This window comes from Pteropus alecto, unplaced genomic scaffold, assembly GCF_000325575.1.
Source record: "Pteropus alecto unplaced genomic scaffold, ASM32557v1 scaffold160, whole genome shotgun sequence".
Lineage (NCBI taxonomy): Eukaryota > Metazoa > Chordata > Mammalia > Chiroptera > Pteropodidae > Pteropus > Pteropus alecto.
The window spans coordinates 729,230-746,108 of NW_006429864.1; the positions used below are offsets into that span (position 1 = coordinate 729,230).

The 16,879-nt window shown below is 46.4% G+C and overlaps 1 protein-coding gene across 1 annotated transcript in view; it reads right to left on the reverse strand.

The window, feature by feature from the left end:
* The window catches only part of HAUS8 (HAUS augmin like complex subunit 8), an 18,487-nt gene extending 1,608 nt beyond the window's left edge, over window positions 1–16,879 (reverse strand). Inside the window, 11 exon segments of the mRNA XM_006904261.3 lie at window positions 1,237–1,268; window positions 2,011–2,013; window positions 2,131–2,272; window positions 3,549–3,707; window positions 3,812–3,877; window positions 4,463–4,557; window positions 4,665–4,760; window positions 6,435–6,516; window positions 10,148–10,203; window positions 13,164–13,228; window positions 16,788–16,879. Of these exon segments, the coding sequence (XP_006904323.1) occupies window positions 1,237–1,268; window positions 2,011–2,013; window positions 2,131–2,272; window positions 3,549–3,707; window positions 3,812–3,877; window positions 4,463–4,557; window positions 4,665–4,760; window positions 6,435–6,516; window positions 10,148–10,203; window positions 13,164–13,228; window positions 16,788–16,816 (825 nt within the window). The 5' untranslated portion in view covers window positions 16,817–16,879.

Consider the following 16,879-nt stretch of genomic DNA (forward strand, 5'->3'; position numbering starts at 1 on the left):
TCATCTGGCGGGGAAAAAAGAAGTTGTCAGCCACAGGCTTCAGGGTGTCCCCAGCAACCCAAGCATGAGGGGGTGGCTGACTAGACTTTTCTATTTTGCTGGAACGCTCTCATGTCATGCTGGAATCATGAAGAGCTCAAAGGCAGAAAGAGTTGGGAAGGAAGACATCCACGTACTGGTACCACCTCCATGTCCCCTTGCCTAAGGTCATGGCGGCCTGAGACCATCCATGCGTCAGGCCTGCCTACTGTCCAGGCAGTTATGAGAACAGACCTGGAATGCCACTCTAGTGTCTCCAACAGAAATAAATGCAAAAGGAGGAGAAAGCCTGCGCTGTGAATAACTTTAAAACAATCCCATGGCTTCTACTCCCCCTTTCAGCATCTCTGTACCCCTGACCTCTGCGGAGAGCTGCCCATAACTGTGCTGTGTTACACCTGCTCTAGGAAAGCCAGTATCTCTCTGCTTCGAGCACACATCCCATCCACCAGCTACACATCTACACACTTCACAATAAGACATTATAATATTTTGGGAACCTTGTACAGGTTCCTACAAATACACATCATTTCCCCCCTGATGGGGTCTGAATTGCATCCTCCCGAAAAGACATGTTCAGGTCCTAATCTCAAGTATCGGTGACTGTGACCTGACTGGAAATGGGGACTATGTAGATGTAACTGAGTTAGAATGAGGTCATAGGGTAGGTAGGGCCTATTCCAATAACTGGTGCCCTTCTAAGAAGAAAATTTAGATACAGAGGTGCTCAGGGAACAAGGTCATGTAAAGACAGAGGCAGAGACTGGAGTGATGCTGCCAGGAGCCACGGAAGGCCAAGGGTCACCAGCAAACCCAGAAGTGGGGAGAGGAGCCTGGGGGAGACCTCCCATTCCCCGGAACCTCCAGAAGGAACCAACCCTCCCCACACCTTGATTTTGGCCTTCTGGCCCCTTAAACTGGCAAGGAATAAGATTTTATTGTCTAAACCACCCACTTTGTGGTACTTTGTTACAGCGGCCACACAAAATTCATATAGCCCCCAATCCCAAATCCTGTCAATCATCTAAGGAACTTATCAGAGATGGAGTCCAAGAGTCACAGACGAGCTGTGAACTGCAAAACTATACAGCTGGAAACCCTGACACAGAGAATCATTCAATAAGGCTCATTTTTCAAGATTCTACGTCAGGCATCTACTATCTCACATTGGAAAAAGCTTGGTTTTATTAAGAATCATCTCTGTCTAGAAGTTAATCAGTGGCTTAGGGCTGGGAGAGGAGTGGTGATGGGAAGATACTGAGTTTCTTTTGGGGGAAACAAAAATATCCTAAAATTAGATTGTAGGAATGACTACACATCCCTATGAATATACTAAAAAACAGTAAGCTGTATTAAATGCGTGAATTGTATGGTATCTGAATTATATATCAATAAAGCTGTTAAAAAATTTTTTTTAAATCATCTCTGTCCAAGAATGCCAATTCAGCATCACCCTTTGTGATCCTGAACTGTGTTTGTGGAAAGTTCTAGAGGGAAAGTCCACCTGATTTTAGGTGGCAGTGTTTTACTACATCAGCCTCAAGCAAACGTATTTACAGGCTCATGAGAGCTCTGCTCAGAAATACCCAAACTCCAGGGCAGCAGAAAACTTGCTTCGGGAAGATGCCTGTAATAGAGAATTTAAAGATGAAGCACAGCACTCTTCACACCTGCCAATTTCTTCAAGTGAAGGATTAGGTGGGACCCCTCTGCAGGAAAGGGACCCTGCGACTCTGCACAGAACGTAGGACGGAGGTGGGTCAACAGCTCTGTCATTGCCCCAGCCAACAAAGCACCTGTGTAAAGCCCCTCACCAAGGCAGAATACAGGCTGTTCCCCGAGAATGCTTTTCAGCAGGGTGGGAAATCGATAGTGAGGCCACAGACCTGGGTCCCAATCCCAGCATGCACCCTAGACTAACCGCAGTCTCACTGGCCCCCCGTGTCCTCTGCCATCTGGTGTGGGTCGTACCATCTACCTAGGAGGATGCTTATGAAGGTGACAGGCAGGGATTAAGATGCCTGGCATACAAGAATTTCCGACACTGGCGGTTCCTCCTGCTCCTGGCCTGGCAGACACCCCATTTCCTACCTAAGAATCGCTGTCCATCACCATCCAAGTGGATTGATTTCACGGGCAGCTCATGCCTCGTGGTGTCCAGGGCCGTCGCAAACATCTTATACTGCTCCTTAAAGCGTTCAGCCACAGCCTCGTAGGGGCTGAGAATCTCGATCTGCGGGCAGGAGGGAGAGGGGCCTGTGAGACAAGACCCTGTAGTCGCCGCCCCAGGAGTTTTACTGATGGTACATATGAGGTTAAGACACAGGCTGCTCTTTCGGGATCTCCTAGGGAATCCTCCGAGAGATTCCATGGGCGTGGTGGGCTCTCCCCTAAGTCCTGGCTGCCCTCCTTGCCATGAACATATATCTGCCTTGTAGCACACTCCAGGGCCGGCCCTCAACTGGGACCATAGCAGACCCAGGAAGGCTGGGCCCGCCTGCTTTGGAGCATTGAGTTGGAACGCCCGGCCCCCACAAGGCCGATGCCACCAGGCCCTCTTCCCTCATACACGCTGTCCCAGTCTACACGGGGCTTTGTAAGGATTATTTGTCATTCCTTTTTGTTCAACTCTGTGAAGATGGGGACCCCATTTTCAGCCCAGGGCCTAGCTGCAGAGCAAGCACTGGGTATTATGGGCCAAAATGTGTCTCCCTAACCCCATAATTCCTCTACTGATGTCCCAACTCCCAGAACCTCACTCAGAATGTGACCTGATCTAGAGACAGGGTCTTTACTGAGGGAATCAAGTCAAGGTGAGGTCATTAGAAGGGTCCCTGATCGATATGCCTGGTGTCCCTATAAAAGGGGTAGATTTGGAGACAGACACGCGCACAGGGAGAACACCAAGTAAAGAGACACAGGGAGAGGACAGCATCTACAAGCCAAGGAGAAAGGCCTCTCACGGCCCTCAGGAGCCAACCCTGCCGACGCCTTGATCTCACACTTCTGACGTCCAGAACTGAGAAAGAATAGGTTTCAAATGCTTAAGCCACCCAGTCTGTGGGACTTTTGATGGCAGCCCCAGAACACACACCCACTGCATCAGGAGCCACATCCCCCGCTTGGCCCTTCTAGGTCCCAAGGGTTTGTTCCATGACTTCCTTGGCGCAGACACCTCTGTCCTAGCACTGACTACAGGGTGCCAAGACTGTGCCTCCCCCCAGCACCCTGGCCCCCTGCACAGGCCTGGAGAGAGTCTTCATGTTACTGGGGCACAAGCTGAGAGTGCCTGAAGAATATGTGCATGTGTGTACTGAAGGGTCAGGTTCCTCTTGCTGGTTGGTACTTAACATGATAGGCTCATCCTCTTATAAACTGTCACATACCAACACCTGGTGGTGTTAAAAGCTGAGCACAGACTTATATCCAGTATAAATGCTCCCTCCATACACTGGTGCCACGATGACCCTGCCGGGACACGCGGCTCAGACACCATGGTCAAAACTGACCTGAGCGTCAAGGGCATCCAACAGCTCCTGCTTCCTCTGACAGAGGAGAAGGTTGCTCTTCAGCTCATGGACCTTCTTCTGGAGCTCCGCCTTCTCTTGGCACATCATTAATAAATTCCTTTCCGCCTTTTCTTCAAATGCAGCAAGACTGTTCTCGATCTGTTAAGTGCAGAGCAAGAGCTGAGGCCAGAGGGAACTCCATCTCTGTGGCTGACAGAGGCCACCCTTCCACCCATCACATGTGAACATGGTTCCATTGTCACCTTTACAGTCAGCAGAGTCAGGAGTAAAGTTTGGGATTCCATTATTTCCATCGCTTCGAAAAGATCCTTGAGGAGAAGGAAAAGATACTTTGGGTTCCCAAGGAACTGGTGTCAATCCAGCCCTCTCCCCTGGGAGAGAAAGAACCCTAACCCGTAAACACTTTATTTAGTTCAGTAATTGGATAACTCTCTACTATATTACAACCTGCTGTTTCTATCATCTCGTTTAGTCTGTTTGGGCACTCTGTGAGAAGGGAGAAGATGCTCTGGCAGCTGGAGGGCACCTGCCCACTCGGTGCCACACTGGAGTCAGGACTTGAGCCTCCTACCCGTGTAGGGCCACAGCTGGGGCATCCTCCTGCTGGGGGACAGGGCCAGCCCCAGCACGCTCCCTACCTAGCACGGCACCGCAAACAAGGCCCCAATCTCATTTTTCACAGGATCCCACATTTCTATCTACTCCTGTCCATGAACTTGCAGAAACAAATTCTACACATGATATAAGAACATGGGCTGGTTTTTGCTCTAAAAGGCATGGGTGACTCATTTGTTCCTGGAGCCTTAGGCCTTGAGTGACATCTGGCACAGGGCAGGAGTTAAATCAGATTTATCCAACCCATTAGCAGCTTCCCTCTCCCTTCAGACACTTACTGGGTTCTTTTTCCGTGAGGCGGAAAATGATGTCGACTCGGTTTTCTTTGACATTGTTTTTTCTAATTGTGGGGTCTTTCTGAGCACACTTTTCTCTAAGACCAAGAAAATCGTTTTTAAGGTGAGAAGAGAACAGTTCGGAAGCCCCCGGAGATGCAATGCAACCCCCGGTTGGGAAAAAGAAGTGAAATGAACGATTTACCATTAATGGCCGAGAGATCCAGGTCTGGCGGGGCGGTGCCGTGTCCTTCCAGCAATGTAGACTGCAGGTCTCCTTTGCCGAAGACTGCACCGCTCTCTGTGGGCCCAAGGAGAATCCCAGGCAGTCAGCATATCACCAGGATGCTCTACACCCAAGTCAGGAAGTGGGCAACCTTTTTGGACTCTAATACATGCCATATACTTATTCTGCCCTCAGCTCTTTCTCCTGCTTTTGTACAGAGTAATGTTTTGCAAACTGCATGTATAGAAGATCATTAAAAAAAAGTCATTTCCTATTGGTATACTTGGTGTTCGAAGAGCAGTCCCTCTAAGTCATGGTTATGTTTGTATCATGGTGTCTTAGCCTTAGCACATTTGGGGCTGGATGAGTCTTTGTCAGTCTTTGTTGTGGGGCTGTCCTGTGCCCTGTAGGGTGTTGAGCAGCATCCTGTCTTCCCTCTACTAGATAGATTCAAGTAGCATACCTCCACCCTCGATCACAACCACCAAAAATATCTCCAGACACTGCCTGGTGTCCCCTGGGGTCTGAACTGCACCAGGTAAGAACTCTGATTTTTTAATGTGGCAGGCTCAGTTTCTGACCCCTCAGACCATGCCAGTTTTCTCAGATTCATGCACCGCCCTCAACTAACTGCATTGAGAAAACATCAGAAGCCTGGCTCGGGCTCCATGTGCCTGCTTCTCAATCATACCTGGGTCAAGGAACAGTGCAAGTTCTGACAAACATATAAATCAGGATCGGCAAACACAGCTCACAGGCCAAACCCGGCCCACTTCCTGTATTTGTTAATAAAGTTTTATTGGGACAGACATGCCCATTTGTGTATGTATGGTCTGTGACTACTTTCACACTGCAAACAGCAGAGTTGAGTCTTTGCAACAGAAATTATCTGTCTTGCAAAGCCTAAAATATTTGCCATCTGGCTCAGAAAATGGTTTCTGACCCTTGATTTGAAGAGTAAAGTAAGAAATCTAACTTGTAAAAGAACATTTAATTTTTTCCTATGAGACTCAAAGCTGTCGCCATTTTGAACAAGGGAGTAGGGGCCAAGAAAGTTTTGCTTTTTGTGACTTGCTCTCATGCAAACAAAGAGCTGCCCACTCTTACTGAAGAGGACGGCACGTGAGACACTAGATGAAGTGCTACAGTGGGAGAGCGCCCCCACCCAGACTTCTAGATGAGCACAGTGCCTAGAACTAAACACCAAATATACCAATAGTGATGGTCTGAGTGGCAGACTGTAAGGAAGCTTCCTCCTCCTGGTCTACATTTTCCATTTTTTTTTTTATATCGAACACATGTCACATCTATAATCAGGAAAACTAAAATTTTTTATCATCTTGGTGACAGCTCCTAGAAAAAGGATATGGGGAGACCATTACAAGGAAGACCCAACCCAAGGCAGTGAGAGGCAGGATGAGGCCTCACGCCTTCTCTGGGAGTCTTGGTCTCAGAGCTCTGGTGAGAAATAGTCATGTGATTAAGGAACTGATGCCACAAGAAGAGCCACGATGACAACTCAGAGGAAGGAACTGATCTCCCCCCGCTATCCCACCATCCCCTTTCAGCTCCCCAGATGCCCCGAATCTGTCTTTATACTGAAACTCCTTGCCTAGCTCTTTCTTCTAATGCTTCCGAGAGAGAAAAGAGGGAGTTTTAACTCAGCATACTTGAAAACACAATTCACCATCATGCTCATCGTTTCCTGAGCTCCACAGCCATTTCGCATCCCCCTCCAATGGTACGCACCTTTGCTCTTCTGGAGTGGGTTGGGTTTCCTTCCACCTTCAGGCATCTTCTCACTGGTCTTTAAAGCATCTGTTGCAGGAGCCTATTAGAAAACACATGACTTTCAGGGGACAAGACACCTCCCCTTCATGAGAAGAGGCCCCTTCGTGGTCCACACAGTTTGCATCTGCTCTTACTTTGAGGCAAGGGACAGACTTAAGGAGTTCTAACATTTAGTTGTGCAAGTACGGGACAAACTAATTTTGTAAAAAAGGATACCCTCACGTGCATGGAACACAGGAAGCCACCAAAATGTTTGTCAATGATTATCTCTGATATAGCAGATTACAGATAACTGATTTTCTGTACACATTTTAGTATTTGTCAGTTTTATAGACAGAATATATTACTTTGGACATCAGGAAAAACAAAGTTTTTGTACAGGTACTCATTTTCAAAACTTAAAAATGCAAGCAAGCCACAGAGCTAGTAAGCCATTGTAATATAATTATATAAAAGAAAAAAAACCTCATAAAGAGTAAGAATACTTCAATGCACAAAGGCCACTCCTATTCGACCTTGTACTGGAAGTTCTAAAATAAGAAATAAAAGGCAAACAGGAAAAGAAGAAATAAAACTCGCTTCTTACAGACATGATTCTTCGTGTTGAAAATTCCAAAACATATTTTAAAATGCTACTAAAATTAGTAAGTTTAGCAAAGTTGCAGAATAGAGGGTCGAAGTTTTTTAAATCAATCATATTTCTAGCAATAAATAACTTTGGAAATTGAAATTAAAAGATAGTATCATGTATAGAACTAAAAAACACCAAATACTTAAGGATAAACCTAACAAAACACAGGGAAGGTCTGTGAGCTGGAGACTACAAAACACTGTTGAAAGAAATCCAGGAAGACCTAAGTAAACGAAGACCTACACAATGATCGTGGATTTAAAGAGTTGGTATTTTTAAGATGGTATTTTTAAGATTCTCCCTAATCTAATGCATACATTCAATACAATCACAATCCCAGCAGATTTGGTAAAAAATGTCAAGCTAAGAATAAAATTTATATGGAAAGGCAAAGGAATTAGAAGAGTCAAATAGTTTTAGAAAAGAACAAAGTAGGAGAATTCACATTACCTGATTTCAAGACTTGCCACAAAGCTAACAATAATCTCAGCAGTGTGGAACTGGCCTACAGATAGACGCATAGAACAATGGAAAAGAACAGAGGCCAGAAATTATGCATTCATATATGGGTAACTGGTTTTTGACAGAGGTGATGAGACAATACAATAGGGAAATGAAAGTCATTTTAAAAAATGGTACTGGAACAAGAGAACTTCAATTCCATCATCGTACCAGATACAAAAAGTAATTCACAATGGATCACAGACCTTAATGTAAAACCTAAAACTATACAACTAGAAGAAAACACAGGAGAATATCTTTTTGATCTTGGGTTAGGAAAAGATTTCTTAGATGAGACACCAAAAGCACAGTCCATAAAAAGAGAAATTGATAAATCGGACTTCATCAAAATCAAGGACTTCTGCTCCTCACAAGACACTTAAGAGAATGAAAACACAACAAGCCACATAATGGGAGAAAATATTTGCCAATTCCTATACAGGGTGGCATCCAAGATATACAAAGGGCTCTCAAAACTCAATAATGACAAAACAACCTGCTGAAAAAATGGGCCAAAGATTCAAATGGACACATCACCAAAGATATAGGAATGGCTAATAAGCACACAAAAAGACGCTCAATACCATCAGTTTCTATGGAAATGCAATTAAAACCACTATGAGATACCACTTCACACCCACTAGAATGGCTTCACTCTTACCAACCGGAACTCTCAGTGGCTGGTGGGAACGTAAGTGGGTGCAGCCACTTCAGATAACAGTTGGGCAGTTTCTCACACTCAAACATATGCTCACACCATAACCCAGTAATTTCTCTCCTGGGAGAAATGAGGACACATCCACATGGATCCTGCGCAGAAATGTTTAAGGTAGCTTTGTTCAAAATTGCCAAAAACGGGACAAACCAAACATCCTGTACCAGCTGAGCACCCTGTGGACCATCCATAGGGTGGAATATTCTTTAGCCATCATAAGGAACCAACACTGTTATAGGCAATGGCAGGGAGGGACCTCCATGTGCTCTTCACATGAAAGAAGGAAGATACAAGGCCTATTGTGTGACAATAGGCCTTCTGGAAAAGGCAAAACTACAGACAGGTACAGAAAACAGATCAGGGTTGATGGGGTGAGGAGGGGCCAGCTCCATGAGAGCACAAGGGGATTTGGGGGTGACAGATCGTTCTGTATCTCAATTGTGGTGGGTCCATAACTGAATGTGTTTGTCAAACTCGCAGAACTGGATGTTGAAAAGAGTGACACGTTTCTCCATGTAAATTATGCAGCAGGTCCTCAAATAATATTTCTTTATAACATTGATGAGATGCCATAGAAACTTAACTCTTGTTTATATCAATTAGTCTGTGGTAAAATTGGTTTCTTTATACATCATTTTACTGCAGTTCCAAGAACCTATTGACGATGTTAAGTGAGGATTTACCATACCTTAATTTAAAAGATGAAAAAAATGAAAAACTCTTATTAAAGATCCAAATACTACATATAGCATATAGACACACAGGGGCGCTATAACCAAGTTTGAAAGGCAACATTAAAATTATGAAGTGTGTGTGGATTATGATTCTTTGTTGAAAATTACTTCAATACTGTAAATCACGGATTCTGGGTGATAGTGTGTCTACATAGGTTTACTGACTGCAAACACGCACCACTCTGGTGCAGGATATTGATAGTTGGGGAGGATACGCAAGTGTAGGGGGAGGGGGTATATGAGAAATCTCTATACTTTCCACTCAATTTTGCTGTGAAACTACAACTGCTTTACAAAAATAAAGCCCATTTAAGAAAATCACTACCAGAAGCATTTCGAACAATTTGTACAAAGCTATCTTTTTTCCTCAGGATAGATCTTAAGTTACATTTTTACGAACCTGCCATTCACCCTATCTAGAGTAAACCAAAAAAAAAAAAAAAAAACCAGCAGAAATGAATATTTAACTAGGTTTTACCACAAACAGTGATTTGGTAACGTGACCTTCACCTCACATTTTCAGTACGTACGCACTGAAACAAAACACATAATTGGGTAACGTACTAATTGTTTTCATTAAGCGTCAGACAAAGCATGCTCTGATGTTCAGTGTTTTGTTCCATCGTTTTCAGTGGTTTCATAATTTTCATGGTGTGGCTGGCTACAGGTAGTTCATAAAACTCTTCCTCTAACACTAGGTGATTCAGGCACATTGTTTTTCCCATAGCAGCTCTCTAAAGCCCTGCAGGTGTTTTTTTTTTAAATACCAGCCAAGGCCAGGGATTGTGTGCTGGACACTCAACAGAACTGCTTCAGGACAGAATCCAGAAAAGGAATTATAAGGTCGAAAGACAGAAACAATTTTAGGTATCAAGAGAGATAACTGCTTTGCAAAAGGAATTGTCAAAGCAATTGGCCACTCAAAATAGAGACGTAGGACTTGGTATAAAGGGTGGGATGACTTCAAAGGCAACAGGGCAAAGTCCCCAAAATGCTGCCTTCAGAAGCAGGTTCTTTCTGCCTGGCTCAAGAGAATTCCAAGTTCATCAAAACTGCCTCAGAGCTGTTTCAAACGTACATTATGTGTTACCTTTTTGGTGGTTTTCTTCTCATACTGCAAGTATCGGGACTCAACCACTTTTCCACCTGTGAGGGACATACTGTTAGTTTATAACAAAAACTGCAATGGGTGTGTGAAGACCCACTATGCACTAAGGACTCGCACCACCTCCCCCAGAGCCGGGTGCCATCGGCCCTCACTGATCAACAGCAGGAACAGGAGAGATGCTCCCCTTGCTCCTCTCCAACCCTGTCCTTCAGCAAGAACATTTATGGGATACCTACCGTATGAGAAAACATGTTAGAACACCTACTGTATGCCAAACATGTATGAGATACCTACTGTGTGCAAGAACATTTATGAAATAACTACAGCATGCAAAAACATGTTAGAACTCCTACTGTATGCAAAAACATGTATGGGATACCTACTATGTGCAAGTCCCTGGGCTTGGGGCAGAGCCACCGAGATCCACAGGAGCTATGGTCAAGAAAGACCAAGGACTATGCTCCGAAGGTCAAAGGAGAAAAGGGACTCAGGGGCCAGACAGGGAAAGGAAGAAAGACCTTCCACAGAATGCCACCTGTTTGCCTCCTCCTTCGTCCCCAGTTCACTCCCCAGAGTCATGACCCCAACCACTACTTCACCCACTGTCTCTGACCCACTGATGGTACATCCTTTCATGTCCCCTCACCCCTCCTCTCCTAGCTCAGGACAGCTCCCCTGGACATGCTCAGTGCCAAGGCCCTTCTCAGACACATAGTATCCCTTGAGACAGCTCAGCCGCAGGCCCCCCTTCCACTCCTGCCCCTGGGGCATTGAATGTGGATGGAGAATACCATATCTGTCCTCCCAGCTTCCATGGGCTCTTGCTGCAGCCCCAGTGATCACCCACAGTCCTCTGTTCTGTCCCCCATCCCCTCCTAGACCATCCCACATCTCTGCTCCCCTGGGCCCATCCCTCTGGTCAGCTGGGCACCTGTCTCCTACTTCCCTGGAAAGGCAGCAGTGGCCCCAAGAGACCCCTCTTCCTTGGCATCCAGACACCTCCCAGCCTCCGAGCTGTATCCTGGCCTCGCCACATGGACGGACCTCTGTGCTCTGGGGTAAAGCAAAGACCCACTCTGGGTGTTAGCACCAACTCTCACCCCACAATAAAACTGCCTTGGCAACCCCTCCCCCCACCACCCGCTCCTCTCTCCAACAGTCACACTGTTAATTCCTTTCCAACCCCTCAGACTCACCCCCATTTCTCTGCTTCCTCCTCCACACTTCCCTCTTCCCTTGAATCCCTCTTCCCATCCCCCACCCCAGCTCTCATACCCACCACTGCACAGAAGAAACTCATTTCCACAAGATCACTGAGAGCTCCCTGCTCTAAAGCCCACCAGGCATTCTTAGTCTTCATCCCGAGCCATCAGCAGCACTGGGTGCAGTGCTCACCTGCTCCTTCCTCCTGAAACATCCTGCAGGCCTCTAGGCTGGCTGTCCCCCTGGCAGCCGACAACAGGCTGTCTTGCCAGTCCACCAGCTGGTGAAGCCTGAGCTCTTCCAGGCACCTTGCAGATCCCGCACCACAACTCAGGGCACCCCTCTGACCTCTCCCCTCCTCAGCCCCCTCACTCACTCCATTACCACGATCTCCAACCAGCAGCAGCTTCCACGCCTGCCCCTCTTCCTGGCTCTGCTCAGCCCAGCACCTCCTTTGGACCTGGAAGCTCCCCTATCCTGCTGTTTTATCCACAGCATCTGTCACTGTCCTCCACACCCTGGGTCTCTTTACTTCTCCACTAGTGGCACCACCTGTGTCCCAGACAGCCTGCTCCCTGAGAGCAGGGACTCATGACTGTTTGGGTTGCTGCATTCTGCCACTTGCAGAGAGCAGGTGCTCAACGATGCATCCAATGCACGATTCCACACTTCTTCCAGGTGCCACTAGCACTCAGGGTCTCCCTTTTTACTCAGGGAGAGCAACATGGTCAACGTCACAGGGCCCCACAGTTCAGTTAAACAAGACTGATTTCAATCCTATCTTCACACCAAGGTTTTTATCTTCCACTGGAGATTGGGGTTGCAGCCGCCACCCTGAAAGGAGGCGTATCCAGTTAACGGGGAACCTGGCACAGGCCATAGAGGCAGTGGTTGCCCTGAGCGTGCCCCGGGCGGGGAAGAACCATGCCTACAGGGAGAGTGGGCTCAGGCAGGAGGTCCCTGGGGTTGAAGCCAGGACTGGGCAGGGTCTGGGGGAGAGTCAAGCCACTGTGAAGGTAAGAGGTTGGGGCGAAGGACACCACCGGTTCCAAATGGGAAAAGACCATCCTACGCTGGGTCTTTCTAACACTGTCAGCAAAGGGTCTTCACACCTAGGAAGGAGCCAAGGCTCTGAGCTCCTGGGACAGTTGAAAAACAGTTTCAGGTTTCCAGAAAACTAGAATGCACCTGTTTGTTTTAAACAGTGGTGGGTTTTCCACAACAACAATGTTATAGCGAAGGATATAATGTGTTCGAGAACCAGACCATGTGTAAAATAGAAGAGATGTTAGAGACACGATTCTGCTCTAAGTTCTCTGAGACGTGCTCTGCCACACAGCACACTTTAGGAAAATACTTCATCATTTCAGAGGCTTGAGTCTGCCACCAAACTGGGTACTGCCATGAGTCAAGGAGGGCTGCTCACAGTGACCCTAGACCTTCAGGTGGACATGGGACATGGGGGCACTCCCAAAGGACTGATGCGCTGACACAGAGGAAACTTAGGAAATTTCTGTTTGATAATGAACTTAACTCACATTCTCCTCACCTACACTTCCAAGTGACAAGTCCTGAGCATAGCCTGTGACCCCCAGTGCTAGAAGGGCCCACTGCTCTAGATGAACCCCACCGGGCCCTGCCATACAGGCAGAGCCTGCAGGCAGAGTTCGGTGACCAGACTTGAAATCCCCCAAGGTGTGACAGGAAGAAGATAAAGTCATTCCCCTGCTCTGCTCTGATTTTTCTCCCGCAACGGCACTTACTAGAAAATAATGTGGATTCTAACTTGACTCACCTTGTGTTCTTCTTCCTTTCGCCTTAGCGCCACTAGGAGTACTTGGACCCCCTGAGGAAGGCTTCCTAAAAGAGAGAGGGAGTCTTGTTAATGTAATTGAAACTGAGGGAGGCCAGGGCGAAGCCTGGGCTTCTGATCTCTGGGCCACCTTGACAGGAAGAGAGACATGGAGCCCTGTCACCTGGGATGACACAGCATAGCCCAACGCCTGAACTGAGAAGGGCCCAGAGTGAGAAGATCGAGCATATTTGCCAAGCCTCAAAGATCTCAACTTATGTCACAGGTTCATTAATTCAGCAAGCAGTTATGTGCCTGCTGTTTGCTGCTGGGGATACGCAGTGAACGAGAGATGGAACTCCTTCCGTGAGAGGGAAGAGCAGCATTTCCCTGTCGGGCATGTGTGAAGGGTGCCCCAGACAAGTAAAGGGGCAACAAACCGTCTTTTGCTTGTACAAGGGGAAGGATGTTCTAAGCCAGGGATCAACAAGGCCAAGGGCACAGAGGCAGAGAAGAATGATGTGGAAATAGAAATTGATCATCCCTATGGCTTAGCTGGAGAACGCAGACAGAGAGATGGGATCAGGAGAGAACGCTAAGCCAGGCTGGCAGTTCTGAAAGCCTAACTTAAGGGCTCAGACCTGGTCCTATAGCCCAGAGCTAAATACAGCCCAGACAGTAAATATTCTCAGCTCTGTGGGCTATGTGTTTGCAGTCACAACTACTCGACCTTGTCTTTGGAACACGAAGCAGCCATGGATGATGCAGAGAGAAATGGGCGTGACTATGTTCCAATAAAACTTCATTTATACACAGTGACATTTGAATTTCATACAATTTTCATGAGTCACAAAGCATTCTTCTACTATTGATGTTTTTATCAACCATTTAAAGATGTACAAACCATTTTCAGCTCACTCTCAGGCTATAGGAAATGAACACTGTCAGCCATGTTTCATGAAGACCACTGACAGCTGGGAAGAAGACAGGCTCTAAGGCTCCAGAAGGACAGGGACCAGGATGCTCCTCACCATTCTCCAGTGCCTATGTATACATCTGCTCAAGCTGCCATCACAAAATGAGACTTAAACGACATTCTAAGATCAAGGTACAGGTAAGGTAGGTGGCCTCCTGCAGAAGGGGAGAGAGCGGGCGGAAGGGAGAGCAAGCTAGAACACACAGCAAGCTCTCTGATGTCTCTTCTTATAAGGACACCAATCCTTTCAGATCAGGGCTCCACCCTTATGACTTCGCTTAGCTTTAATTACTTCCATAGAGACTACATCTCCAAATACAGCCACAAGGGGTGCTTAGGGCCCCAACATATGAATTTGGGAGAGCAGAAGGTGGTGGGAAGGGGGAAGCACCATAAACATCAGTCTATAACAACCTGGCAGACAGGAGGCATTTGATAAATATCTTATATATGAATAACTTAGGGGTGCTCGCTCAAGGGCAATTATGACTCCCATGAGACATCTGGCAATATTTGAAGACATCTGTGATTGTCATAACAGAAGGGGATGCTATTGGAATGGGCCAAGGTCAGAAATGCTGCTCAACACCCTCTGATACACAGGATGGCCCCCATCACAGAGATGATCCAGCCTCAGATGTCTATTGTCAAGGTTGAAAGCCCCCGGCAAGATGAATGGGTGATCAGGAGCATGGGACTGAAGACGGAACTTGGAAGGCTGCATAAAACTATCAAAAATAACTAAGTATCGTGGAAATGCAATGAGACACCTCCTCACACCTGTTAGAATAGCTATTATCAAAAAGACAAGAAACAACAAGTGTTGGTAAGGATGTGGAGAAGTTGGAACCCTTGTGCACTTTGGTGGAAATGTAAATTTGTATAGCCACTGTGGAAAACAGTTTGAAAGTTCCTCAAAAAACTAAAAATAGAACTACGACATGATCCAGCAATTCCACTTCTGGGTATTTATCCAAAGCAGTCCACGGCCTGTTAGGAACTGGGCCACACAGCAAGCGGTAAGCAGCAGCGAGCAAGTGAAGCTTCTTCTGTATTTGCAGCCGCTCCCCAGTGCTAGCATCACCACCTCAGCTTCACCTCAGATCATCAGGCTTTAGATTCTCATAGGAGCACCGGTCCCTGGTGCCAAAAAAGTTGGGGACTGCTGAGTAAGATATGTTATATATTCTATACAGTGATATATGAGATGTATAATGGAATACTACTCAGTCATCAAAAAGGATATCTTGCTATTTGCAACATAGATGGACTTCGACATTATGCTGAGATAAATCAGACTGAGAAAGACAAAATACTGTATGATCTCACCTATATGTAGAATCTCAAAACAAAACACTGAACTCATAGAGAATGGATTGGTAGTTACCAGGGGCAGGGAGGTGGGGTGAAATGGGTGAAGGGGGTCAAAAGATACAAACTTTCAATTATAAAATAAATCATGGAGATGCAATGTACAGCATGGTGACTACAGGTAATAATACCGTATTGCATATTTAAAAGGTGCTATGAGAGTAAATTTTTAAAGTTCTCATCACAAGAAAAACAAAACTATGGTGAGAGGTTAAATAGATTTAATTGTGGTGATCATTTCACAACATACACAAACTTAAATCACTGTGCTGTACACCTAAACTAATGTTGTATGTCAATTATATCTCAATTTTAAAAAAGAAAAAAGAAAAAAATAAGAAAGCCTGAATATTATTTGGCCTTAAAAAAGGAATGCAGTCCTAATGCATACTAAAACAATGAACTTCAAAAACATGATGAGTGAAAGAAGCCAGATATAAAAGGCCATATTCCATTTTCATGAAATTTTCAGAACAGGCAAATCCATAGTGACAGAAAACTGATTGGTGGTTGCCAGGAACATACTGAGATGGATGAAGAATGGAGAGTGACTACTAATGGATACAGGATTTCCTTCTGGGCTGAAGAGAATGTTCTAGAGCTTGACAGAAGTGGTGGTTGTACAACATTGCAAATGTCTTCATGCTGTGGAATTGCTCACTTTACAATGATGAATTTGAAGTCCTGTGCATTTTGCCTTAAATTAAAAAAAGAAAGAATGAAGCCTGACATAACAGGTGAGAGGGGACAGTGAGGCAGGAATCGCTGACAACTCAGCTGGGGGCAGGGGGCGGTGTGGGAAAGTCTGGAATGCCTCCCAGGTTTCCATTTTGGAAGAGCTGGAAGAGGAGGAGACTCCAGGAACACAAACTAGCCATGCAGGAGGAGCAATGTGAGAGGCCAAGCACTGCTGTAAGCGCTTTAAAGCCTCACAGGAGGCCTACAGATTGAGTGCGATGTCATCAGCCCTGTTTCGCAGGGGAAGAAAGCCAGGCACAGAGACGTTAAGCCACTTGCCCAAGAGGGCTCTGGATCAAAGCGGGACATCTGGGACTCGAACTTGCGGTCTTCTCCAGAGCCTGCGCTCCGAACATGCGCAGAGACCTCACGCCGGGCCTCCCGGATCCTGCGCGTCCTAGATGGTTTCTAGAGGGATCATGTGTGGACTCATCCCGAGAGACCCCTCGTTTCCTAACTCTGCTGTCCCTCTGCCCCCAGCCCTCGACCATGGCTTTCCTGCTGGCACCTACAAAATCCAGACTCGCGGCGCCTCTACTCACCCAACGCCGCGTACCGACGAATCCGCCATTTTCCCGCCTTCAACTCAAAGCCTGGCTCTTCTAGCTCCAGTCCCCGCCCCCTCGCCTCCGGC